The 27,471-nt window shown below is 34.4% G+C and overlaps 1 protein-coding gene across 2 annotated transcripts in view; it reads right to left on the reverse strand.

Moving 5' to 3' along the window:
• Positions 1–23,982, reverse strand: part of LOC129002653 (uncharacterized) — a 49,732-nt gene extending 25,750 nt beyond the window's left edge. The window contains exons 1-6 of one of the 2 annotated variants that reach the window (XM_054430625.1): positions 23,859–23,982; positions 10,587–14,214; positions 9,445–9,587; positions 5,566–5,741; positions 3,392–3,602; positions 2,413–2,556 (exon numbers count right to left, since the gene is read on the reverse strand). In XM_054430625.1, the coding sequence (XP_054286600.1) occupies positions 2,413–2,556; positions 3,392–3,602; positions 5,566–5,741; positions 9,445–9,587; positions 10,587–13,989 (4,077 nt within the window). In that variant the 5' untranslated portion in view covers positions 13,990–14,214; positions 23,859–23,982. Of the gene's footprint in view, positions 1–2,412; positions 2,557–3,391; positions 3,603–5,565; positions 5,742–9,444; positions 9,588–10,586; positions 14,215–23,123; positions 23,143–23,858 lie in introns of those variants that run through there. The other variant, XM_054430626.1, reaches the window with a different exon arrangement.
• Positions 23,983–27,471: the final 3,489 nt, after the last annotated feature.

Here is a 27,471-nt window from a genome sequence, read left to right on the forward strand (position 1 = left end):
ATAGAATAATTTGTAATACATTCTTGATCATTGCTTCCCAAGTTTGGAAGTATTAAAATTGATGAAGCAAACAACAGATTTGCGAAATGCATCATATTATATTTATTTATTTATTGCATTTGACAAATAATGTTATGTTTGGACGCAACTACAGTCGATGCACAGGCTCGCTGCCCATGTCGACTTATTCCTAATAAACATGTACGCTTTCTTAAACAGAGATGTAATGCAAAGGTTAATTTTATTTTATTCATTTAAATTCACTTATGTTTTTTTCTTCCTTTAAATATTTATGTACATATTCTGTAAATACTTTGTTGGAATAAAGAGATAATTCATTCATTCATTCATTATTTAATAGGCTTATCTCCAGAGGTGGGGGTTCTAAAAGGAACTAATGAAATACCCAAAAACCCACAATACCAATTTTAGGTACAATTTTAGGCTACATACAAAAAAACCACCAGTCACCAAACTAACATGCCTTTATTAAATCTTTGTTTTCAACAAGTCTGCACCTTAAACTAAGTTATAACCTCAAATGAATATGTAGGCCTACCTATTAAAAAAAACTGTTATAACTTCCTTCAATACAAATTTTTGTTCTAAATTTTCCTTAATACTGGAGCCTAAAATTAACTTAACGCAGGCTATAGGCACAATATGACTCAAAATTACTCCGTTCAAAATATTTAGCTAGAACCATTTTATAGTCAAAGCTAGAACTTAATGGGCCGTTAACTAGCCACTTTTCTTTCCAAGGTAAGTAGCCTATGTTAAATTTATTGGTTTAGCTGTTTTGATTTGAATGAGTTTGGATGTTAGTGTTTTTTTTTTTTGTACAAATAGGTCTAAGTATTATTTTTTTAATCCCCTAATATAACAATGTATTACCACCATATTAATCTTTCAAATACATTGTATAATTTGTTATTTTGGAATAAAGAACTTAAGACCTATAACAAACCTACCTATAAAAAATAATCAGTTTTAAAAATTGAAATAAGGATACTGTATTTTGTTTTAAAAAAATCAAACAATTAAATAGCCTAATTTAAAATGAGGTACTGATGGTACCGGAACCGAGAACTGAGAATCGATTTTGGTTAGGAAACGGTACTGACATTGAAACGTGGTACCGACCCATCACTAGTTTAAACCCCTCTTAACACGATAAATAACAACCATATCAAAGGTAAATGAAGATCTAACGACAATTTTATTTTAACTAGAGTTGTGTCAGCCTGATATTTTCAGTCAAGCCAAACTTGAGGTAATAGCGTGATTATCTGCGCTCGTAGAGACATTATCGTTGACTTCTGCGATCACTGTGAAATTCGAAATATCTTCCTTTACGGAAACATCATCTTGGCGGTCGAGGCAAACAGGCATTTCATCGTCTCCTGCGGTCACGGAAACTTTACCAACGACTGCCGCAATCGTGGCAAAAACACAAATATTTCCCATGGTTGTGTAGATATTATCATCGTCTTCCACAATCGCGGAAAAATTCAGATTATTTACCGTGTTTGTGTAGACATCATCTTCAACTCCCGCAGTCACGGAAACGTCATCGTCGCCTTACATGATCGCAGTAATATTAATTAAACCTTTTCAGCCGTGTAGACATTATCATTCTCTTCCGCTATCGCGGCAAAATTCTGATCATCTCCCGGGGTCGTGTGGATATTATTGTCATCTTCCACGATTGTGACAACATTCTGATCATCTCCCCCAGCCATGTAGATATCACCATAACTCCCACAGATACGGAAACGTGATCGTTGTCTTGCGCGATCCCGGAAAATTCACTAATATTTCTTGGCCCTGTAAACATCATCGTATTCCGCGAACTTGGCAAAATCATGATCTCCTGCGGTTGTCTAAACAACATCATTGTTTAACGTGATCGTTGTCGTGCGTGATTGCGGCAAAATCATTGACAACTCCTGCGGCCGTGTAGACATCATCGTCTCCTGTGATCGCGGCCAAATCATGAATATTTCACAAAACTTTACATGGTCTATAAAATTCCTGACTGTGACAACAAAATAAAGATTAAATCCCGACTTTTCAAGTCCATTTTAAAATTCAATACTAATTCCCGACTTTCCCGTTTTTCTCCACTACTAGACACCCTGAATAATTATGGTAAAGAACTTAACTACATCTTGACTATGAGGAGGCACAACTGCTACTTAACAAATCCCTGCAATCATCTACAGGGCCAATTTTCAATCGTAGGTATGCAAATAAAAACATTAAAACTTAAAACACTTCAGTTTAGATACACAGGTAAACATAATAGCACCACCATTGGTGTCACAGCAACGTCTTCACTCGCTGAAACACTTAACCTCAATCCAAATTCTGGTTGAGAAGCCACAATAGGTGAAGCAACAGTTTGTTTACCTGAGCGGAATGTGTGGACAGAGACTTGGCGATGGCCAGGATTTCTTCATGAAAGTTTTCCGAAGGCAACACTCTAGTTACAAGACCAGCCTGTTGTGCTTCTGAGGAAGTAAACTTTCGACAAGCAAACAGCAACTCACTCGTCTGTGGAAGTAAAAGATACATAAACACAGGGTCTCAATATAGCATGTTGGTTGTTTTGAGAAAAATCTAACACAGCGTAGTTTCGCTTAACGAAACTGGACCAAACCCTTTTCAGATAAGTAGTATTGTCATATACATACTGTCTATTTGGCATTATGAAAGAAGACTATACCCAATCAAAGCTCATCAAACATATTGGGTGTCTGATGTATCAACAGTTGAAGTTAAGAAACTATTATTTCCTTTTGTTGTGTTTGGATGAGGTAGACTTTTGGATTATAAGAACTCCACTGGGCTATATAAAAAGGCTGTTATTTATTAAATAGTAAAAAACCCCGTATGTTACATTAACTCAAATGCTAGTCACAATAAAAACAAATGCTACAAAAACATCAAAGGGTCAATAAACTAGATCTCTCCAGTATTTCGTAACAATTTCATATTCAGATTTAACAATAACCTTGAGTATGTCATGTATTCTCTTTTGCTTTATGTTTACCAGACACAAGAAATGTGCTTTCTAACACTTACTGTAAGAGACATTTCTTAGACAGCTCATTACATATCAAAACTAATGTTATTTGTTTAAAGGGGTATTACATATATTCTCCATCACAGGAATTTTTTGTTGAAGACAAAGCACCTGTACATACATCCTGTAATATTCTGTACGTTTTGTGCCAATAAATATCATTCATTCATTAAACTAAGTAATGGTATTCAATTTACATCAATTACCGATTAAGACTAAGCCTTTAACAACTTTCAAGACAACCATTCCTGTGTCTACCAAAGCTAGACAAAATTGTATTCATTAGTTTAAAAAATAGCTTACCGCAACAGGCCCGAGAAGAGAGGGAAAAGTTAGTGTCGCAGCCCCCTCGGGTACGTGGCCTAGGCGGGTGTAGGGAGTGTGAAAAGTAGCGTTCTGATCAGCCAATACCATATCACACAGAGGCAGCAGAGTCACCCCCAGACCTACAGACGGAGCATGCACAGCCGCCACTAGTGGCCGAGACAGGACAGCCACACTCTTGACCAACTCTCTGTAAAGCATAGATGTATTGCCAGTCAAATTAAAACTAGTCATTGAACTAATCCAGGTGATTGTTGATTATTGCAGGTTTTCAACCACCCCCACTGAATTCAGTCAACTTTAGATGGTTAAAAAACTTTAATAGGCTAATTACTAGTTTTAAACAAAAAAAATATCAAAAATAAATTTTAAAAAAGGAGAAAGAAATGGGACAAAACCAATGCCTATGAAATGAATTTGTCATCATTAAAAGGTTACAGTACCTGCACACTGCCTTGTGGGTTTTTGTTATTAAAATCTTAACAATGCAGTCTGCAGGTACTGTAACGTTTTATTGATTATCTGAAAGTGGTTTAGAAAATCAACTACAGTATGAATTTGTTATGCGTTTCAATAATCATATAGGCCTACAGTAAACAAACAGATCAAACATGTGGCTATTTTACAGAGCTACTTCAAAACTGTATGTCCATCATATGTACAATAAAGGTGACCTGTACATTTTTTTAGTTTTTTTAACCTGTTAGCTTCATTGCTCTGATACCTCAACTATACTCCGATCACAAAATTAAGGTGGATAGGGGGAAGCAATTCCATCCCTCTCACTTTACCCTGACTACCAAACAAGTGTCAGCTGATCAGCTGATATTTAATTAGGCAATAAAAGTGATGGGGGAGCCCAGGAAACCTTCCCCTTAAACCGCCTAATTTTGTAAGGTAAAAATGAATGCTTTTAGAGCAAGTAAAGTTCTCTTCCCTTTATTTGTAGGCAACTTTTATTTACTTCTGAAAATCAAGTATTAGGCCAATATGAAACTAGCTACCTGTCGGCTTTGCCCAACAGAGCTTTGTGTTTTATTACTATTACTACAAAGAACACGCTGAAGCCGCGACTTTGCTAGGGGCAAAAATAGAATAGAATTTAGAATATATTTTTATTTTCTCCATTCAAAGAACAACAATACATTTTCACAATTATTGTAGGCCTACATTAAAAATTCACTTGAAGGAAAACAAAAACAACTTGGTTATGATCAAATAAAGTTTAAATGAAATATAAAGTCCGTTGTTCTCACCAGGCTGACAAATGACAAGTTACAATAAATAAACTGAAGCACAAAGACAACCATCATATGTACAATAAAGGTGACCTGTACATTTTTTTAGTTTTTAAATGACTATGCATTAATTTGCTAAAAACACTATTCGTTCAAATTTTTATAGATTTAATTTATTTATATATATAGCCTATCTAGATGTGTCCGTGAAAACGATAAATAGAGTAATTTTAGTTTGATTTTGATTAAATTTGGCTTGAAGGTGTAGGGTGGGATAAACTTTTGAGTTGCCAACCAGCAGGATCGGGTCATAGGACCAGGTATTATGGTTCTTTTCCAACCTTTACTCCTAAAACATGAAAATGCCTGATTTTAAATTTGAACATCGCGTATTGTTTAAAAAACAAATATAATGTTGTATACTGAAGCAGTGTTGTAAAATAAAACGTTACAGAGAAAATTACAAAAAACTGTACATTTCAGACTCCCACATAATTCATAAGGACAATAAGAAAACTGCTTTCTTATGGATGTATGTTGATCAAATTTGGTGAATTTATTTATTTCATACTATACTATTAACATTTGGATAAAAAAAGTTTACCCTTCCCGTAGCAGCAAACCTAGGTAGGCCAACACGTTAAATATATTTAAATGGGGAATAAGTATGTCTTGTTTATAGAAATATTTAAGTAACAAATCCAATCAAACCAATTAAATTCGCTTAGTCTACAGGGTTGCTGCAGCGGAGATATGTGCCTTTTATAAGTATAGAGAGATAAAATAGAATAAAAATAAACAGAATAGAATAGAATACATATTAATAGAATAAGGTATCATCATTAGATTTAGATTATCTGTCCTAACGTAATGATTAACTGAGACTTGTATATACTATTTATTATCAAAACTTACTTGATGGCAACAACCATCGCAAGCGCCGCACCCTTCCGTTGCTCTGGAGTAGGTTTGATAAGGGCAGGAAAGTCAACTCCTTGACAAAACACAGGGCCTTGTGATGTTATGAGAACCACACGGCAGTTTTCATCTTTGGCCAGTCCTGTCAACACTGAGGTCAACTCCTGCAGCACCTACAGACAACCAGACACAATTTCAATTTCTTTATTCATTGAGAAATATACACATAATACAGCATTTGAATAGTGTCAAAGATTACAGTTATTAAAATATAAAATACAGATTAAAAAATAAATTAAAAATACATCTCCCCATGCCTTCTTAATGTCTAGTATTCTTGAGGGAGGTGGAAAAATTCTGCTAGAGAATAAATGACCATGTTTATTAGGATATTTTTTAGTTTTGTTTAAACTTTTTTGGATCTTTTTCATTTTTAATTCCTCCAGGGATAATGTTAAAAAAAATTTTACCAGCAAATTATGGGTTTTTCATGAAACTTTAATCTGTGCATATTTTGCAAAAACTGATTTTTTCCCTCGTTTCATATCGGTGAACCGGTAGACTGGATACATCAGATGAGGTTTTATTTAAAAAGTCAAAATTGAATCAAAAACATAATGCCCATTAACATTTAGTATGTTCAGCTGTTTAAAGTGTTCTTTTGCCGAGACATCAGAATTTAGTCTGAGCATTATTCTCACTGCTCTTTTTTTATGTTTTAATATTTTATCTAGATTTTAGTTGTTGCTCCAAATAGACAGATAGGAACCAAAGGAAATATGTTAATGAATTTATGCAAAGTAAATGATTTTCAAAGTTTTGATATCTCAGTACACAGAAACATTTTTGGAAGGGCCAAAATTCCAGAGTTGGTTTTTGAAACTTTTATTTATATGCTCACTACAGTTCAAATTCTGATCTATTGTTAGACCCAAAAGGTTTGTGCTGGTCTTTCGCTCAATAAGTTGTGAGTCAATACATTATTATTGGGTGATTAGAATTTTTATTTTGTACTGTTTTAAATGTGATAAAATTTGTTTTTATGTCATTTAATTTTAGGTTCTGGCTCACCAGATAACTGCCCAAATTTCCAAGTTCTAGGAAAGCAGAAATTTCTGTTTGTTCCAGTGTAGGAGAAGTAATCATTAAATTAGCATCGTCATCATATAGGCACAATTATTCACTTCTAGGTTTACATACTAGAACACTGCTTATGTCCTTAAAATAACTTAGCAATGGCCCTAGAATAGACCATTGAGGTTCTCCATATTTAATTGTTTTAATTCCTGATGCAGCTTGAATAATTTTATTATTTTTTTATTGAGTAATATCAACATATTGTGTTCTACTACTCAGATAGGAATTAAACCATTGCAATGCATGTTTAGTTATTCCAAGGAATTTCAATTTATTTTTAACAGTAGGTATTGGTATGTTTTACACTATCAAAAGTTTTAGATAGGTCCATGAATATGCCAATTGTTTTTCCACCTCTATCAACCGATTCAATAACTGACTCTAAAAATGATACTGCAGATGTGACAACTGACCTTCCAAACCAAGTAATCATCACTCAAACCAAGTTAAACTTTTCAAGATAATCACTCAACTGATTGTAAACAATTTTTTCCATAAATTTTGGAAATAGTTGGAAGAAGTGAAATGGGTCTGTAGTTTATTACATCTGTAGGCTATCTTTTTTATGCAGAGGGATAATTTTTGCCTTTTTTAATTTATCTGGAAACAAACCAGAAATGAAGGAAGAGTTTATCAGGTGAGCAAAAGCTTTATACTGACACTATGACCTATTTTCTTAAGTAAATTAATAGGTATATCATCGTGCCCGCTAGATTTGTTGTTCTTTAGCCAAAACGTTTTCCACCTCATTCTCACAAACACTCTTAAAACTGAACTTAGGTTTCAGAAAGAGATCTTGATGAAAACTGGATGGGATTTCATGTGTTACATTTGATTCCCATTGGCTGTTATTAGGGTCTAGATCTTCTACCACATTTAAAAAATATTCATTTAAGATATTTGAGATTAATATGGGATCCTCAACGATGTGCTTGCCTCTTAATAGTTTTATTTTATTATTTTTTTTATTTCCAACTTCTGAGATAATAATGATACAGTTTTTTGGACATTAGTAGAATTATTAATTTTTTTCTCAAAATACTTAAGATTTGGTTTGATTAAATATTTTCTTTAGGTCTTTTACTTCTTTTTTGAAAATATCCTTGTACTCATGTTTTTTGTTGTTTCTGATTTCCTCTTTGAGTCTGTGACGTTTGATTTATATTTCGTCTGTAAGCCAATTATTATTATTATTATTTTTTTTACCGGCTGGAAAGTTGTTGGAAAAGCCGATAAAAGTAATAACTGAATGTTTTTTGGAAGATGTCAAATTTATTCTCTACAGGAGCTAAATAAACATCAAGCTATTTTTCATCTTTTTTAAGTTTAACAAAATATTCTATGTTTTCACAAGAAAACTTACGAACTTACTTACAAACCAATAAATTGCTTAATAATTGGTTGTTTAAGCTTTTCTAAGTTAAGAAATTTAATTTTTAAGAATTGCCCATCATGATCTGATAAACATGTTATTATGCCTGTAATCGTCATATCACAAGATTTTGATGCATTTACAATGTTGTCTGTGTGTGCTGTTTTTGTGTGATCAGTTGGAAAATCAACCATATATTTCATATCATGGCTTTTCAATATGTCTTTCAGTAAATTATGTTTAGAACCATCTTTAATAACATCAATATTTAGATCTCTTTCTATTTTAACATTGGTTATCTTTAAAAAAAAATCAATCACAGTACATAATCTGTCTAAAAAAGAATTTATATTTGAGTTTGGAGATTGATAAAAGACTATAACTAACAATTTAAAATTACCTTAATAAAACAAGAGGCAAACAGCTCAAACAGTTTTTCCCCCAAATACTTATCCTTTAGGAAATTAGGTAGAGCCACCTGCTTCTAGTTTTTAACCCCCTTCAGACAGTATCATAACCCCGCCCTTCCTGGATTTCTTCCTACAAAAGAAAGCACTAACCGTGTAGTTGTCTAAATTGATCCGGGATATTTCATCTTCTTTTACATCGGGTTCTGACAGGCTAACAATGTTCGTATTTAATTCTTTAAGTGTTACTTCTAGTAAATTGATTCTAGAACCTAGGTGCTGAATATTTTGATCAAATATTTTTACTATTGCATTATTATTTTACTACACAGACTGACACTTAAGTCATACTGTACAGTGGGGAGACCAAACACAGGTCCTGAACATGAACTATTCGTGATCTGAGCGTTAACAAATATTTCTGGACTTACCGTACTAAGTTTTGCTCATATTCTTATAGCCTATTTGACAATTTATTATCAACCTTTATAATATGAATATCCATGAGTTCACTAAATAAACAATTATCACCTGTGAATTAGTAAAAAAAATTTAATAAGTAGGCCTATTTTGTATCTAGGAGAGTATACGCTTTTTTGTTTTGAGCTGAATTATGGCTATTTTTGAGCTATATAAAAATACATATTTGGATTCAGGACTCAAATAGGCCTACTACCCTACTACTAAAATGCAAAACTACATAAAAATCCAAGATGGTCAGGTTGAAGATAAGTTTTCTGTCTGGGGCTGTCACCCCCCCCCCCCCCCCCCAAAGTATGCCTCTCTTCTCCCTGACTCGTACTTGTAAGAGAGTGGCAATAATGACAATGGACGGGAACATGGTACATCAAATAATACTCCCAGGGCTAACTCTTGCTCAAATTTGCCAACCAAGTGAACAAAGTATTAAAATTTAAATCCAGCTTTAAAGTAGGCTATGGAAATTATTTTCAAACTTACATTGACGTTAAATGCGTTTTGCAGTTTAGTGGAGACAGGAGTCAAACTGATCTCGACTACTCGGTCGTGTCTCTTCAAAGTCAGCTCCTTGTAAACCTTGGACGACTTTGGGGTCCTGACTTTATCTGATGCCTTTTTGTATACTATAAACAGATTCTCGTTTTATCATACAAACTAGACAAGTTCACATAAGTTACCTAACTCTTTCACATTAACTTAATCCACTTCATTACAGACTTTTCTGTTTGAAATAGTAAAATAATTATATTTCAAGTTGCTTGTTTAAATATCAAGCATTTTTTATATTACGTAGTAATTTTGTATTCTTGTGTCAACATGTTAAAAACTTTTAGGAACTTGTGATTTCCAAAATTAGGTATTCTTTGAAAATATTTGGTAAATAACTCAATCGGGTTAAAGGTTTAAAATTTAATAATAAACTGTTTTTAATAAAATAAGAGCTAGTTCCAGTCAGCCATTACATTTCTGTAGTTGGAGATAAAATTAATGGGTACTGTATAATTGTAGGAACTTATTTTATGGTTGTTTAAAAAGTACAGATTTATATAAAAGTACAGAGTAAAAAAAAGTATGAACTGTTTCAACCGCTAAATTATATAAACAATCAAATATAAATCAAGCTCTCACTCAAACTTTAAAATAAAATCCTCGGTTTATATAATAGGCCCCTTCACGATTGCGATGACCAAATTCACGTTGACATGACCTAGTTCTAGTTACTAAAAAACTCTACTAGTTACTAGTATGCAAAAATGATTTTATGAAAAAAATAAAGTGTTTCTCCTTTAGAGCGTATGAATGAAATAACAATTGTTATTTCACAAACCCAAATTAATTACTAAATTCATGATTACTACAGCCAATACCACTTTCTTAACGGTACCTTTATCATGATTCACAATTAAGAACATTTATCACAATGAAACACAATATTAATACAAACAAAGCTGTTTTAAATCAGGCCTAACCAGAAAAATTCCATTCAATTATTCACACAGAGAATTTTAGAAAGTTAAATGAACAATTCATGAAGAACAACTCAAAACGCATTCACTGGTTTTAATGTTTTTAAAGTTGAAATTAAATTAATTTAAAGTGAAATCCTACAAAAGAAACTTTACCTGCTTTGGAAGTAGGAACTGCAGATGTGGATAGTTTTTTTGGAGTCTCGACTGGAATGTTTTTGCCACCACTTTTATTTTCTTTAGCAAAATCTTCAACAGCAGCAGCAAGTGAAGTGTTTAATTGTAAGTGGTTCTTCATTTTACTAGTCATAAATATTCTTCTCCTTCCTCTTCTCGGAATTTCGACTTTATCAGCTAACTTAGAGGTGTTCTTTAGGGACATTGGGGTTTTCTTAGATTCTATAGCAGGAGTAGTTTGGGGAGTAAGCTCTTTATTGTTACTTTCCTTGGCTTTATCTACTGTTTCTCTTTCAGATTTGTTGTCAGGACTTTTTATAGATTTTCCAAGTAAATGCTGTGGTGATTTAACTGGTTTTTGCTTGCTGTTATTGATAAATGAAGAATCTATTTGTTCAGCTTCACTGTTTTTTTCTCCTGGAGAGGTAATGATAGTTCGTTCTCCATCAACACTTTGTCTCCGTGGACTGTTACTACGACTTGAGTAATTACTGCTTGAAGAATGCCTTCTAATGATTCTTGAAGCTTCTGCTGGTACAATCTTTGCTGGGAATGGGAAGGCCTCAGGTGGTGGAGACGAAAGAGAGTGGTGGGAATCATGAGAATCCACAGACATTTTTCGAGATGCTGCCTTTTCACTTGATTCCTCTTCTTTGACCTCTTCTTTGGGGGTTTGACCGCGCAGAGAAAGTCTTCCAACTGGGTGAGGTGAATTTGTTGTTTGCCGTAAAACGGCAGATTTAACAAGCTTGGTTTTAAGAATCAAATCTCTCTTTTTTCTGCGATATGAGGGCAGCATTCCTCTTTTTGAATCCCCCCCAGAAGCCCTCTTTTGCTCTATAGAGTAAAGCATATTTATAGCTCCTTCATCCCCGAGAAGGCGTTCAATTTCTCTCATTTTTTTTGTTTTTATAGGTTTCTCTTCAGCATCAGGAGGGATTGTACTTTGATTGGGACTCTCTAGATTATTCTCGTGTAATCCGTTGTTAGTTTCCAACGTAGCCTTTAGAAGAAACTCTTTATTCAATTCATCATTTGTTGGATATGGTTTTCTCTTAGGTGGCCTTCCTCTCCTTTTCTGAGGTTTGTTTGTTTGAAACACATTAGCAATTTGTTTCTGTCTCTTTTCTTGCAGCTCTGCTTTTCTTTTCCTTGGATTAGTAGCTTTAAAGATTTTATTAGTTGACGAACCCTCTGTGGGCAGATCATCAATTCCATTCAGCACTATATCCATAGGTAAGTGGCGAGGAGGAGTTTCAGAGCTCCTCGACAGTCTTTTGTTAGAATATTGTTTTAATGATTTACTATCTTTTGTGGAAGGGTCATCACTAATTGCCTGACCTTCAACAATAAGTGTTTCAGTTATTAGCTGTGGAGCTGCATTAACAGATTTAACAGCTTCTTTTTTTATTTTCTTAAAAGGTTGAGCTAAAATGTCACTACGTCTCTTTCTAGTTACATTGGTAGTTTTCTTTAGAGAATTAAGGTTATTATTTCTTTCTTGACCTTTCTCTAATTTAATTTTTCTATCAGGGCTAAAACTGACTTTCTTTTTTCCACGTTCACTTCCTTGACTGAAATCTTGCAACTGTTTTAATGCCAATTCTTTTTCCAATTCTGGGTTCATCCTTATCAAAGGAGCGTTTGACAGTCTCTTTCTATCTGACTTTACCTTCTGCTCTAAAACAATTTGACTTTCATCTGTGGAAGAAATGGGGTCATCAGGATCATCTTCTAAAATTTTTAAAAGTTCAATCTTATCAGATATTGCATAGTTTTTCTTAGCCTCTTTTACAATCTCGGTATTTGAAATAGGCTTAAGGGTGTTTTCTGAAGATAAACTCTTTTGGGAGTTAGCTGTAATGTCACCATCTTCTTTTGTTTCATTAGTTGTTTCTTCAGGCTGCTGTACAGTTGTCCCAGAGGGTGCAATCTTGGTTGCTAATCTATGTGTTAGTTTCATGGCAAACAAATAATCTCCTCCAGTAGGTTCTGTGTATGGATTTTTCTGCAATTGTCTGTCCATGAACTCTTGAGCAATTTCTGCCTGAGTCACCATGGGACTCATGTAAATGACATCTCTACCTCGTCTTCCAGATTCCTTCCCCATCAGTTGTCTTGGGGTATCCCCATCCCTTAATCGTTGTAATACATCATCAGATGTTCTAGAAATTGGCGTTTTTGGTGCCGACGAGACATCAGTTTTAGTTTTTGAGGAAGGGTTAGGAATTGCACATTGTGCATCACTTGCTTTAGAAAAAGAAGTTTCAGAGGTAATGGTGCTTTGCATTGGAGTGTCAAGCTGAACAGGTTGAAGAGTAGTTAATGTTGGTTCATTTGGATCAATTTCAGTGTCTTCCACGTGAGCATTATTTTCTTGAACTGATGAGCTATCTGAGATTAAAATATTATCTGATTTAATGTCTATGTTCGTAAGAGTTGCACCTGTGCTTCCAGCTAATTCTAGCAAAGTTAATGCGGTATTTGTACTATCAGTTAATTCCTTTTCATTCTCATTAACATTTTTATTTTCAGAAGGTATTTCAAACACCTGGCCATGAACAATAGCCTCTTGAGAATTTACAGTTTGGTTCAATGTTTTTGAAGTAACTGGACCAGATACAATATCAAATGACATTGTGATAACATTTTCCAGTTTATCTCCCTTGTTCTCAATAACATTTATTATTTTAACATCACCACTGTCATCTAGTGTGGCATTTTCTGAATTCACTGAAACTTTATTTGTGGTATCTTCTTCTCTTTTGCCCTCTATCTGTTGAATTACATGTTCTTTTAAGTTGTTGAGTTCTTGCATACTTTCAGGAGCAACTTCATCTTGCAGTTCAGTATACTTAGCATCATCAATAAACAGAACATCTTCTTCAGGGTCATCATCTTGATCATTCTGGCTTTCTTGTTGAACTTCCTCCGCTTCGCTTATGTCAATTAATTCAGGTTCACCTTTTGGTTTACTTTTATCACTTGGGTCATGAATGGTGATTTCTTCAACGTCAACATCCTCTTCGTCTTTTACATGATGCACTGTGTCATCATCAGTAATCATATCAATAATAGGATCACTCTCACTATTGGTTGTAACCTCCCAACCAATTTCTTCCATTTCAGATAGGTTTTTAGGATCCATTTCTTCTTTTGGTTTCTTCAGTGTGATTTCTAAAGCACCAGAACTGCTCGTAGATACAACTGCAATTGCTCCTGTATTCTTGACTTTATAATCGTCTGTTAAATCAATAAGTTCTATACCGGTAGGACCATCAACACAATCCTCTGAAGAGCAAGGGTCTAAAATGAAATATGTCTGAGAACCATCTTGATTTTTATTATCTGGAGCAATCAAAATAACTTCCCCATCATCCATTTTGTTACACTCACACCAATCACTTCTTCCCACACAGACCACATAATTTTTATCAAATTAGTATAAATTCCTTAATTTGAGACCAGTATCTGATTGGACAAACATATTTCTTAGACCGTTATTCATAAACTTGAAAATTTGTACAGAATTGGCACTCTAAATTCAATGTCCTATGTGCTTCATTAATTCAATGGCTAATTTCCACTGGTCTTCTTCAAAACAAACCTGGAAAAAAATTAGAGATCAGTTTAAAAATTAAGAGGTGATTAATGATTTTAATCAACAACTGTTTATTGGAACTCAATTTAACCATGTTTGTAAAAGAAACATTAGTAGCATCATTAAATACCCCTGCCGCAGCAAACCTGCAGACTAAGCAAATTTCCATATACACAGCTGGAATTCCACTAAATTATTCCTTTAAAACTGTCAGATTTATTTCCTATTTAAACATCATCTATCTATATATTAATAGGCAAGCATGTTTCTTTAAAACCTTTTTTGTCAGCTCGTGTTCATCGCAGGGAAAATCTACGCATACCGTTAGAAAGATATTTTCCTGTAGAACTGCAGAATCCCTTTAAAAATTAAAATAGGCTCAAAAACAAGAACAAAAAAAGAATTTGAAATTTAAAAAAAGTTAACATGGGCTTTATGAGTTGCCACGCTGGTGACGAAATAACAACGAAATATAAACAGAAAATCAAAACAAATGTAAGAAATTCCAATCACATGTTATATTTACAGCGTGGGGTGAAAATAGAGAAGCCTGTACCTTTGACCTTTGACTAACTTCTGTACAACAACTTCTGTATCCAATAGTCAATGCTTTGACTTACAACTAGACATTCCATCCCTATGTTTAAGTTGTCGCCAGTTTTAATTAAATTCATCATAGTTGATGTGGGCCACCAACAGATTGCGCTGATGTAAATGACTAATTTCTCTCGAATACACGATGATTTTTACCAAGTTATGGAATGATTTATTAAGACCTATAGCAACTAACTGTTATGACCCATCAGCTTTGTCAGTAACAAAAAATAACATAGAAAATATAATTTTAGACACACATACTGTGACTGGTTCACACAACCACATGTTTTAATTTTTTTTTAAATGGCAACAACTGGTCCATGGAATGTCCACTTCAGTATCCAATATTCCATGCGGGTACATTACATATTTTTGGTTGAGTTTTCGACCACTGGACGACCACTAGTTAATATTAATGAGTACTTAGGTTTGCTGCCACAGGGAAGAAAATAGGGGGTTTTTATTGAAATATTAATAGCTCAGTATGAAGTAAACAAAATTTCAAAATGTCATTAATATATGTCCATACACAAGCAAGCTACAACACTGTATTTATTCTCCATAAGAATAACATGGTAATTTTAAATTTACATTATTTTGCGATTTTTCTGTAACCGTTAGGCATGCAACAATGCTTCAATATACTAAATTATTTGTTTTTTTGAGCTCTACAAAATGGTTTAGAAAGAAATTGCAAAATTTTATGTTTTCAGGGTGAAAAATTAGAAAAACCCATTTTTACCCCATAAAACCCCCCATAAACCCCTGTTCCCATAGTCCGATCATGCTGGTTCGCGAACTCGTTCGAATAAATGTAGGTTTACACGTTTATACCAAATTTCATCAAAATCGGAATTTGAACAGATGGTGTTTTTGGCCTCTGGGGACCTCAAAACGAAAAACTAAATCGGTCCCGGGTCCAGGTCTTACCATGAGACCTACGGTACAGTAGTCGCAGCTAGTCTGGGCGCGCGGCCGCGATAGGGAGGGGGGTGTAGAGGGGAGTGTTTATTGCTCATTTCCAAAAACATCTGGCCCACACGGCTCTCTGGGCTTGTTCATCGAGGCTGTGGGGGTGAGCGAGCCGTTACTCTCAGCACGGCTAGTACACAAGGGTCCGCGCGCCCAAACTAGCTGCGACTACTGTAATAGCTTATTCCCTATATGGGAAATTCGCTAAAAGGGGCCCTTGTCTAATTAACCTAGCCAAAATCCATAAAACACTGGACGGATTGGCCTGAAATTTGGCATGATGATAGCTTACATTCCCGATTAACATATAGGCATATTCTTATCTCAATAATCATTTTGGGCTCCCCCCTAGTGGCTCTGTAATTCCCCATGTTAACCTTATGAGTATTCATATTTAAAGGGAAATAAAGAATTTAGTCAGCTGTTTCAACTAAAAAAGTTGGTTCTATGATATGGAAAAGCTTTAAAAAGTTATAAGATTTACCAACAGGGTGCAGCACTATATTTTTTTTGCATTTATGAAAACAGCTAATTTGAACTAAGCAGCAACAAAAAACTGTGATTCACAATGAGAACTGTCAAAGTAGGATTGTTTACAGTTATGTTTATGTTTTTCATTTCATGAATAATTTGTGATATTTTGAGAATTGTTGATAATTTATTTTTCTCTATTGTTTAGGTGAAGTGGTAGAACATAAACGGCTATGGTAGATGTGTAACACTATAGAATACTGTAAATTTAAAAAAGCAAATTTGATCAAACTGTGTCCTCCCTTATTGCAAACGCCAAGCTTGAGTATAACTGCAATAAGCATTTTATACTTATATTTAAACCCCGTACGAAGGACGGGTACTCTGGTAGTTCAATTTATAAAGGGATTCTGCACATCTACAGGTCAATATCTTTTATTTGGTACCAACCATGTATAATTCGGTCCAGTGGTATGGTCAGGCTAGCTGTCATAAGTTTTGCAAAAGTTTTTTAGTATATAAGATAGATTTACCTTATTAAAATCAGGTGTGATTATTTGTTTTTTTTCAGCTTAGGTAACTTAACAGAAGACATTGGGGATATACTTTTGCACCTCTAACAGAATGTATAGCATCACTCCCCTCTTGAGGGAACACCATTACCGCAACAATACGTTACGCAGCCATCGGTGATCGTGGCGTAGTGGGTAGCGTACTCGACTCATGTTCGGGAGGTATCCAGTTCGAATCCCGCCGGTGACATTAAAATTTTGTTAAAGATTTTTGCTTAGAATGTGATTATTCCTTAACTGTACTTTTTTGTTAGAATTTGAGGCTTTTATAATTTTATTTTATGAACAATTTTTTTTTAGTAAACCTTTGTCCTATTTTTATCTTATATCTTTTTAAATCATCAGTAAGTTTAGTTGGTTATGTTAGGTTATGATATTATCAAAAATATAGAAATATTTTTGATTTATTAGTAAACCTTTATTTGATTTTTATCTAATATCATTTCAATGAAATGTATTAAAGTATTATATTATCAGCGAGTTTGGTTGGTTAGGTTAGGTTATGAGAGTTTCATTTTATAATTAAAAATTATAAAATTAATTTTATGATCATCAGTTTCTCACCAGGTCCCTGAGACGCTAGTTAAACCGAGTGCCCATTGGACAGCGGTGCAAAAGTATATCCCCAACGTCTAGTTAACTTAACCAATCAATAGTTTTAATAATAGGTAGGCTACTTAAATGAAGTCAAACGGGGTGAGGCCCGTGGGTAACAGCAAGTTGTTAATTATTCACAAAAAACATTTGTACTGACAGTGACAGCTGTTTCACATTATTAAATTGCCTGTATTTCCTATACAAAACCAAAATCTACAGACCAGATAGCCAAGCAAAGGACTTAGGTTGATTAGTAAAATCCTGATTAGGCCTAAGTTATTTTAACAATTTATTTATTTCTAAACTTTGTTTTCAAAGACCCAGTGATGCTTACCAACTTTCTTCATAAGGGTTTTGAATGTGAACTTTAATTAATTTAACAGCTAGTCCTTCTAGGCCCACCCCCTTTGTTAACAACCATCTTTCACCGCATTAAACGATAAAAGTTAGGCTAAATATAAATAGTTACCGTATCAGACTAGCTCTGCTGCACAGATAAGAAAATTCGACTTTGAATAAAAAAATATTTATGTGTAACAGGAAAGGAGAGAGTCTGAAAAAAATTTATAAAAGTGTAGACCAACCTATGCTGATGGACAATGGGGGTTGAAACATGATTCGGAACTGAGGAAGTTATTAAAAGACCCACGTAATATTGTATCCGAATTACAGAGTAGATGGATAAGATGGGCAAAACATGTCATGAGAATAGAAGGTTCCTTAACAAAGTTTATTCTGGAGAATAAATCAGGGAACTTCCCGTTAACTCACTACCACTAATGATGTAGGTAATTACTCATCTTGAATTATTGAGTAACTGCTCTAAACCATATTCTAATTCTCCTGACATCCAGACAGTTAAATGGACCCTTGTTGATAAACATGAAGTATATTCTTTGGTCGGTAAACTTAGTGGTTCCCGTAGTGAAGATTTGTTTGGACTCTCCAATTTTACTCTAGTAGGCCTACTACATAGGCCTAGTTGATTTTATCCTGGAACCTTTACATCCTATTTTAGGAACCCAACATCTTATAAATTTTGCTTTAATTGAAGGCAAGTTTACTGATTGTTCAAAAACCTCCAGAGTAACGCCAATTCACAAGAAAGGTGACAATATTACTATGGCTTTAGGAACTGTGAACTAAACATCATTCAATCCTAACTTGGAAAATGTAAACAGCAGGTCGTGATAGGTGATAAGATTATTCAGATTTTTTTAAATTGAATGCTGGTGTTCCGTAGGGATCCATTTTAGGACCTTTCCTGTTTAGATTTGTATTAACAGCTTTAGTTTTTAATATCCCTACTCAATCAATACTTTATGCTGATGATACTAGGTACCCTGTTCTGTAAAGATGATAATATTTTAACAGTTGGGTCTGATCCTAATCATGCCCTAAACTGTGTTAAATTCTGGTATAAAATCAATACCGTAATTTGGCTATCAATGAGGAGAAAACAGAATTCATCTACTTTTCACTAAAAAAAGATCACCCCACCGATGCTTATAAAACAGTCAAACACTTAGGTATCCATCTTGACAACAGATTAAGCTGGGATAACCACATTACACAACTTTATAAAAGATTGGCTAGAATAACCTATATCTTGAGAAAACTTAGATCATGTGTAAGTTTTAATACTTTGTTAATGACTTACTACGGTTTTTTTAACTCACAGCTGCTTTATGGTTCGTCTCTGAGAGTGGTTAACATTTTGCTCAGAAAGCATTTTGTTTGGCAAAAGAAAGCCCTTTATAGCTATGCTAGGATTGCAAGATCAAGAATCCTGTAGGGATCACATTTCCAATTTAAATTTGCTTACCCTGCCATCTATGTACATTCTTTGAAATTTAATTTACATAAAAAACAACCTATCAAATCAAATCAAATCAAATCAAAGCTTTATTTTCCAATAGACATTACAAATGCATGTGGAATGGTCAATGAAGGTATTATGTTGGTAAACATTTGTCAAGGAAGAGTACAATAGATGTAGAGTACAAGGTCAAATCAAAATATACAAAGATAATATAAAATACATGCAGATGAGGATAACTATAATAGAAAAAAAAGTACAATCAATTACTCAATATTTAATGGTTTAGGAAATTCTAAAAAATCATTAAGTTTGTAGAACGGATTCTTTACTAGCCACATATGAATTTTAGCTTTAAAAACTTTGTAAGGAAGTGATAGCAATTTGTTGGGTAATTTATTAAAACATTTTAGGCCCAGAATTTTATGACTTCTCTTTGTTTTGCTCAGTCTAACATGGGGTATATCAAATTGATGTCTGTTTCTAGTTTGAAAATCATGAAAATCACTCCTTATGGCATGTGAGTCCATTTCCTTAAAACTAGTTAACATGATATTAAATATATATAAATTAATAACGGTTAAAATATTAAATTCAATAAAAATGGGGCGACAATGTTCCTCAGGATCAACCCTAGCCATTATGCGCAGGACCTTTTTTTGTAATATTAAGACATCGGAGACATGAGAACTATTACCCCAAAAAATGATACCATAGTTCAAGGCAGACTGAAATAAAGCAAAGTAAACTGATCTTAAATAACTAATAGGAACTAAATCATTAAGCTTACGAAAAAGGCAGATCATTCTACTTAACCTAGTACAGAGTTGCGTTATATGATCAGACCAAGTCAGTTGTTTGTCAATATGGACACCTAGAAACTTTACCACATTGGACAGTTCAGCTTCAAGTGGGCCTATATCATGTAGAGGTCTAAGGCAAAATATGACTGATTGTGTTTTGTCTTTGTTCAAAAGAAAACTATTAGCTGAAAACCACTCAGCAGCAGTATAGACTGTGTTTCTGACAGTTGACTTAAGATGCAAAAGGTCACTGTGACAAGATAGCAAGGTGGTATCATCCGCATAGAGATAGGAATTGCAACTAAGATTCATAGGCAGATCATTTATAGCAATTAAAAACAGAAGGGGGCCCAAGACGGAGCCTTGAGGTACCCCACAGTTGCTGAGGGCGATGGAGGACCATTCACCATCAGCGTATACCGCCTGTCTACGATTTGCTAAATAAGACCACAAAAGATTTAGAGCACTGTTTCTGATTCCATAAAACTCCAACTTATGAAGCAAGATCTAAGAAGCAAGATCTCTATTAAAATCTTTCGGCTATTCTCATCCATACAACACGAGGCACAAAAATAACCTAGTCACACCTCAAATTCGACTTTCAAAATCTTTAAATAGGAACCTAGCCATTTTTAAATGCAGCATATTTTCTTCAATGAGCTACCTACTTGTTTTCGTAAACTACCTTGAAACCAATTTAAAAGAAAGATTGGGTAAACTTAGGCCTACTGAGTTTTTAAAATCAAAAGCATTCTGCACTCAGGAAGAATTTTTAAATAGGCCTAATGACATATCATGTTTAGAATCTAAATAGGATAATAGGATAAATAGGATATTGTAGGCCTATATAGCCTACCGTAATGAAATTTATAACTGATGTATGATAATATTTTTAACTTTCCGTAAGTACTATTGTAACAATGCCTATTACAAAATGTTATGTTTAATGGCTGCAATAAATCTTATTGGCTCTTATTGACTAGTCCACTAGTGGATTGTGGTTAGGTTAGGTTTTTCTAACTCTAAACTAACCTAACCTAACCAAAGTTTAATTCACTACCACTTCTAATAATCTAATGCTCAAAAAACTAGTGGTAGGGAATCAACAGAAAAGGTCCTAAATCAGAAGGCAGAGAACCCCTTGGAAGGCTAAAAGCTGAGATAGTTGGACCAAGTGGGAAAGGAGACTGGGAAAAAAAGTAAGGAAGAGGCAAGCAATAAATATGAATGGAGGCATTGTGTTGGGGAGGCCAAGTATCACTTGGGTGGCCTACTTAGTGGCTAAAGCAGTTTTTGAATTTAAAAATTTAACTATGCAAAAAGAATAAATTGGTCAAGCAAATTTTAGTACGAAAATGTGTACGATTCAACCATTTCATATCTAGATTTTAAACATTACTTTTAAATATAACCACTCTTTACTAGGGGTTATCCCAAACCCTCCAGGCCCCCCTTATAGAAAAGTTAGATGGACGCTATGGGTATGACCATAGACAAAAGAAATACCGTACCATAGTCTATTGTCTGTGGTATGACCTAAATGTATCGAAAGGCTTGCGTGTGCAAGGGGTGTCAATCAACGGGTTTTTTTATAATAGAGACTGGTTAAATCTGGGAATTTCTAATCCAAATTAGAATCTAAAAAATTGAGGATCATGCTGAGTAATATTCCACTTATTACAGATTGTACCATATGTTGTAGAATCTACAGGGAACATGCATTGATGTTCTATCATTTACTTTCCTTTGAATAAATTCTGAAAATAATCATGGACTTTCAAAACTATTTTTAGGCTACCCGGTATGTCATAAATGCAACAATGTTGTGATCATTTCACATGTTGCTGCAACATTGTAGGCTTTTTTGTTATAATATTTTTAGATTTTTTTAGATGTTCTACCTGTGCTTCGCAACGGGGCAAGAATGCCTAATCTACTGATTAACTCAGGAAAACTTAAGCAAAAATAAACGGTATCAGCAATCTGACACACGCCTACTTTCTCCAAATAGCCGGTGGGGTGGAATACTGAGCTTTTAGTCAAGTGTTTTAAAACCAATAACCTCAACAGATCTAAAGCTGGAGACTGATTTTACCCAGGTTTAGGAAAAAACTTACTTAAAAAACATAGTTTAAAAGGCTTAACCCTCTGAGTGTTTTGTGTCGCCGCAGCGACTCACAAACGCTGTTTACGGCAAAGGCTCTATGACTGACAAAATCGGATTGAACTGGATCGAGTTAGGTATCGTTTTATTTTACAGATTCAGAGCTTTCTCCGGAGGTCTGTCTCTAAGCGCTATTCATTTTAGGCCTAGTTCCAAAAATATTGTAGCAGACAGCTGACGTGCATATTTGTAAACAGCTTGGTTATCCTCGGACCGATGACTGATGTGTTTTATTACGTTTATCATTGTTTTAGTGTTAAAAATCAAAAGTAGTGATATACGTGGTGCATTATAAGAAGACTTAAGTGATTTTGAAGGGCTGGTTGATGATCCTGAAGAAGTAAGTAGTGATATTGATGTAAATTATCAGCCAGATTCCTAGCTATGGTTAGGCTATGCATTCTTAGCTATGTACTGAAATCTGTTTTTTGCCCATAACTTATTTATTTGCAAATCTACTTCCTTATATTATAATATATTTGTAATCCTCATAAAATTTAGAACAAAGTGGCTATTTTCAAATACTTATAGGCCTATAATTTATACAATTTCATTGAGCGCGAACTTATTTTTTAATTTTCCAAAATAGCCTATTTTTTTTACCTAAAAAAATTTTTTGAAACAAATGTTCCTTATCTTATGTTCTAATATTGAAGTCCATGATTTTCCAAACAAAATGGTATATAGAACAGTATAAGTAATTAACATTGTTTTCAAGCTTCTCAGATCCGTTTTAATAAAACCTTGCAAATGAGCAAAAAATAGGCAGACATTAAGGCCAAAACAAGGGACACTCGGAGGGTTAAGTTATTACTGAGTTTGTGATTTCTTCGCTGACAGATGAGTTAGTTCCAGTGATTTGAGTTACGGTAAGTTAGTTAAATCAAAAAAATCAAATTGTTTTAGTTAAGTAGGCCTACCTTTTCAGTATTTTGTAGGACTAGGCCTAAGTACCTAATACCTTAATCTTTCCTTCTTTACTTTCCTTCTTTACTATCTTTCTTCGTACTTTCCTCGAGCCTTATTCAGAACAGTGGGGCATTAGTGGCAAACTTAATGCATTTCCTAGAAAACGAGAATTTTCAGCAGCACTTAGGTAGGCTAGGCCTATTCAGGATAGAAAAGTTTTGACTAGGTAGGAAGACCTAACTAGGCCTATAAGTAGCCTACAGTCATGATTAAGTTTAGTGGTTCACAAACAGACTTGAAAAATGTTTTGAGCCCATTAAAAAACTTAATCTTTAGACTTGAGCAATTTACGATTTCAAGGGTAAATTTGTTATGCTTCGGCTTTCGGCCACTGATAACCGAGATTTCTAAGACGAGCTTGATTTAACTCCTAGGAATGGATCTATTTAAAATATAAACAAACCATGTCAATGAGCATGAAGTGATAACGCTAGCGAGTAGTTTAAAGTATTTCAATTGTTAACCGAGGTACCATACATTAGCTGGATGAAGTGAGGATCGAATTATCATTTTTCTGTTCAGTTCCTCTTGTCTTTTGGTGTAAATATTGGCAAACAAAATGACATGGAAGCACGGCGAGAATCTCGCTATCACTGCAGACTGCAGGTGCAAAGAATAAATCTTGGCTTTGGCTTAAGTAGGCATGTTACTTTCACCATCAGCTTTGGAATCAAACATTTACTTACCACAGACAAATTATAAACCACTGAAACACGAGTCACTTGAAAGTAAATAGTTCTCTAGCCAGAAACAAAAATAAAATTTCAACCATTATTGTTTCTGTTTCACGAAACACTTCCTATCCTATCATCGCACATTACTCATTACTCAGTCTCAGTCTCAGTTCTCAGTCAGTGCAGTGTTCTTTTCTTCAGTCTCTTCCAATCGCCATCAGCTTTGTATTCTTCTTTCTTCATAAACTGTTTTGTGATAATGTGCAGACACTCAGCAGTCAGCATTGAGATATAGATTATAACTGGAGTCACTACTCTCTGGTTAAACGTTAGAGAAAAACGTGCCACTGTTTTGGCTGGTTTGTTTTTGGTGTTTCGTGTTGTTAGGTTGGCCGTGTGATCGGTTGGTGGGATGCTGTCAAATAATTCCAATTCATTCCACTGAGCTATAATAATAACTGGAGTAACCACTCTGTGTTTTAAAAACGTACCACTGTTTTTGCTGGTTTTGTTTCAGAGTTTCGTTTCGTTAGGTTGGCCGGGTGATCGGGTTGGTGGGACTTGTCAAATTAGGATAGCGCTGGGTTCACAACGATATGGTAGGCATACGGTTAAGTATCGATCGTCGTAGTATGAAAACAAATACTATCGAATATCGTAAATCGATTGGCTTCCATAGCGCCAACCAACCAACCAAAACGTAAACAAACAAGTTTAGCTGCTAACTCATGTTTTCCAATTTTTATTTTATTTATAAAAATGTCATCGTATTTACTTATTAATTGTTTAATGTAAAACAGATTGCAAATAACACTTTTTTTAAAATAACCAAACCAACCAAAACCGACAGGCTGAATTTTTATCTCAGGATTAGTGTTGCCTACAGTATTATTTTGAGGCTTCTGGCTGAGGGAACATCATTACCGCGACGATACGGATGATGCCATCGGCCTCGGTGGTGTAGTGGATAGAGTGCTGGGCTGATGATCCGAAGAACCCGGAATCCGAAGAGAATGAATTGGAATTATTTGACAGCATCCCACCAACCGATCACACGGCCAACCTAACAACACGAAACACCAAAAACAAACCAGCCAAAACAGTGGCACGTTTTTCTCTAACGTTTAACCAGAGAGTAGTGACTCCAGTTATAATCTATATCTCAATGATTCATTCTAACCTAACCATACTATTTATTTGGGGTTATGTTATCCGTTATTTCAAGGACTTGTATAAAAAACTTATTTAAGTTATTGGACGCTAAAACCTCTGTATTTAAAGTTATTTTGAAACATTATAAATTGTTTTTGTTTGATAGTAAATAAATACTAACTTATTTACCTCTTTTCAAGCTATGTGGTGAAAATAGGCTAGTCAAGTTTCCTGGTTTGGAGATATTGGTTTAGGCCAATTAGCCCTATGGCATTTGATTAAATATCGACCATCGGTTTATGATCTTGTTAAAATGGGTTGCTCTTGCTCGTAAATTAAATAAATAAACTTATATTGCAATCATAATGTTGAGTTGGCAGATTTTTGTTTACTAAGTTGGATGACGCCATCTTGATTTTGCCTCTAATTTGACGGATAGCGCTGGGTTCACAACGATATGGTAGGCATTCGGTTAAATATCGAGCTTGTTTTGTACTGGATGACAGACATCGACTTTTTAGTATCGGCTCTGGGCTCTGGCTCACCGGCTGTCTCATGTCATGGTGGAAGTAAACTATTGCCTTGGTGCCTTCTGCTGCAGCTGCTCCTATGTCTGTCGTCAATCGTCATAATGTGGCCTTGCTTGACGACGGAAGGCCATAATTTTATTCACAATATTGCAGTGAGAGTGAATGCAAATAAATAAGTACAACATAATATCTGAACCTGGCATAAAATTTGTCAATGAAAATGTTTATTATCCAATTACAGTAAGACTGATAACCAGCATGATGAATATATAAGAACTTAAATTACGGAGGAATTTTAAAATTAATATTCCAGTATCTTGTGCAATTAACGCCAGATAAATGACCACCCCCTTACTTTTAAAAGCGTTTAGACGACCTTTGCATATTTCCTCCATAATAATGCACTATGCACCTTCCACCATGCTATGCACCATGAAACTGATCAAAAGGAACAATGTTGGAATAAATTAAATAACATAATTAAATCAAATATTTTCCTCTCCTTTTAGGCTAGTGCTAGTAGTTTTTGTTGTCTCTGTCTTCTCTCCTTCTGTCTGTCGGTGGCACAATTTGTTTTTCAGGATTAATTTTGCCAACAGTGTCATTTAGAGGCTTCTGATTGACTATAACGAAGGTTTAGTAATTGAAAATTTTTTTTGTTCATAGAATAAAATTATAAATGCCTCAAATTCAATTTTATATTTTTTTTATGAAATTAAACTGTCATAACCTAACCTAACCAACCAAACGTGCTGACAATGAAAAAATCTAATGAAGGTTTATTAATCGAAAAAATAGTTCTGTTCATAAAATAAAATTATAAATGCCTGAAATCCTATTTTATAATTTTTTTATTCTAAAACTAAACTATCATAACCTAACCAAACTAACCAGACTTGCTTATAATGAAAAATCAAATGAAGGTTTAACCGAAAAAAATCTGTTCATAAAATAAAACTATAAATGGGTCAAATTCAATTTCATAATGTTTTAATTATAAAATTAAACCGTCATAACCTAACCAAACCAACCAAACTTGTTGATAACGAAAAAAACGCAATACAAAAAAATAAAGCTACGGGTGGGATTCGAACCCGGGTTCTTCGGATCATCAGCCCAGCACTCTATCCACTACACCACCGAGGCCGATGGCATCATCCGTATCGTCGCGGTAATGATGTTCCCTCAGCCAATCAGAAGCCTCAAAATAATACTGTAGGCAACACTAATCCTGAGATAAAAATTCAGCCTGTCGGTTTTGGTTGGTTTGGTTATTTTAAAAAAAGTGTTATTTGCAATCTGTTTTACATTAAACAATTAATAAGTAAATACGATGACATTTTTATAAATAAAATAAAAATTGGAAAACATGAGTTAGCAGCTAAACTTGTTTGTTTACGTTTTGGTTGGTTGGTTGGCGCTATGGAAGCCAATCGATTTACGATATTCGATAGTATTTGTTTTCATACTACGACGATCGATACTTAACCGTATGCCTACCATATCGTTGTGAACCCAGCGCTATCCTAATTTGACAAGTCCCACCAACCCGATCACCCGGCCAACCTAACGAAACGAAACTCTGAAACAAAACCAGCAAAAACAGTGGTACGTTTTTAAAACACAGAGTGGTTACTCCAGTTATTATTATAGCTCAGTGACACTCAGCATAGATAGCGGAATACACAATGAGTATTAATATCCCCGCCGCAGCAAACCTGCAGACTAAGCGAATTTCAACTTGTCTGATTATATTATTTCTACTAAAATATTTCCATAAATAAGTCATAGGTTATTTATTCCCTATTTAAATAACAATAGATTTAACGAGTGCTTAGGTTTGCTGCTACGGGGAAGGTAAAAAGTGTTTTTTGACCATACATCAATAGTATAGGATGAAATAAATAAATTTGCATAATGTTATCAATATATATTCATAAACA

The sequence above is a fragment of the Macrosteles quadrilineatus genome, unplaced genomic scaffold (genome assembly GCF_028750875.1).
Source record: "Macrosteles quadrilineatus isolate MER2022 unplaced genomic scaffold, UCM_ALF_1.0 Scaffold_9__3_contigs__length_116548681, whole genome shotgun sequence".
In the NCBI taxonomy this organism is placed as follows: Eukaryota; Metazoa; Arthropoda; class Insecta; order Hemiptera; family Cicadellidae; genus Macrosteles; species Macrosteles quadrilineatus.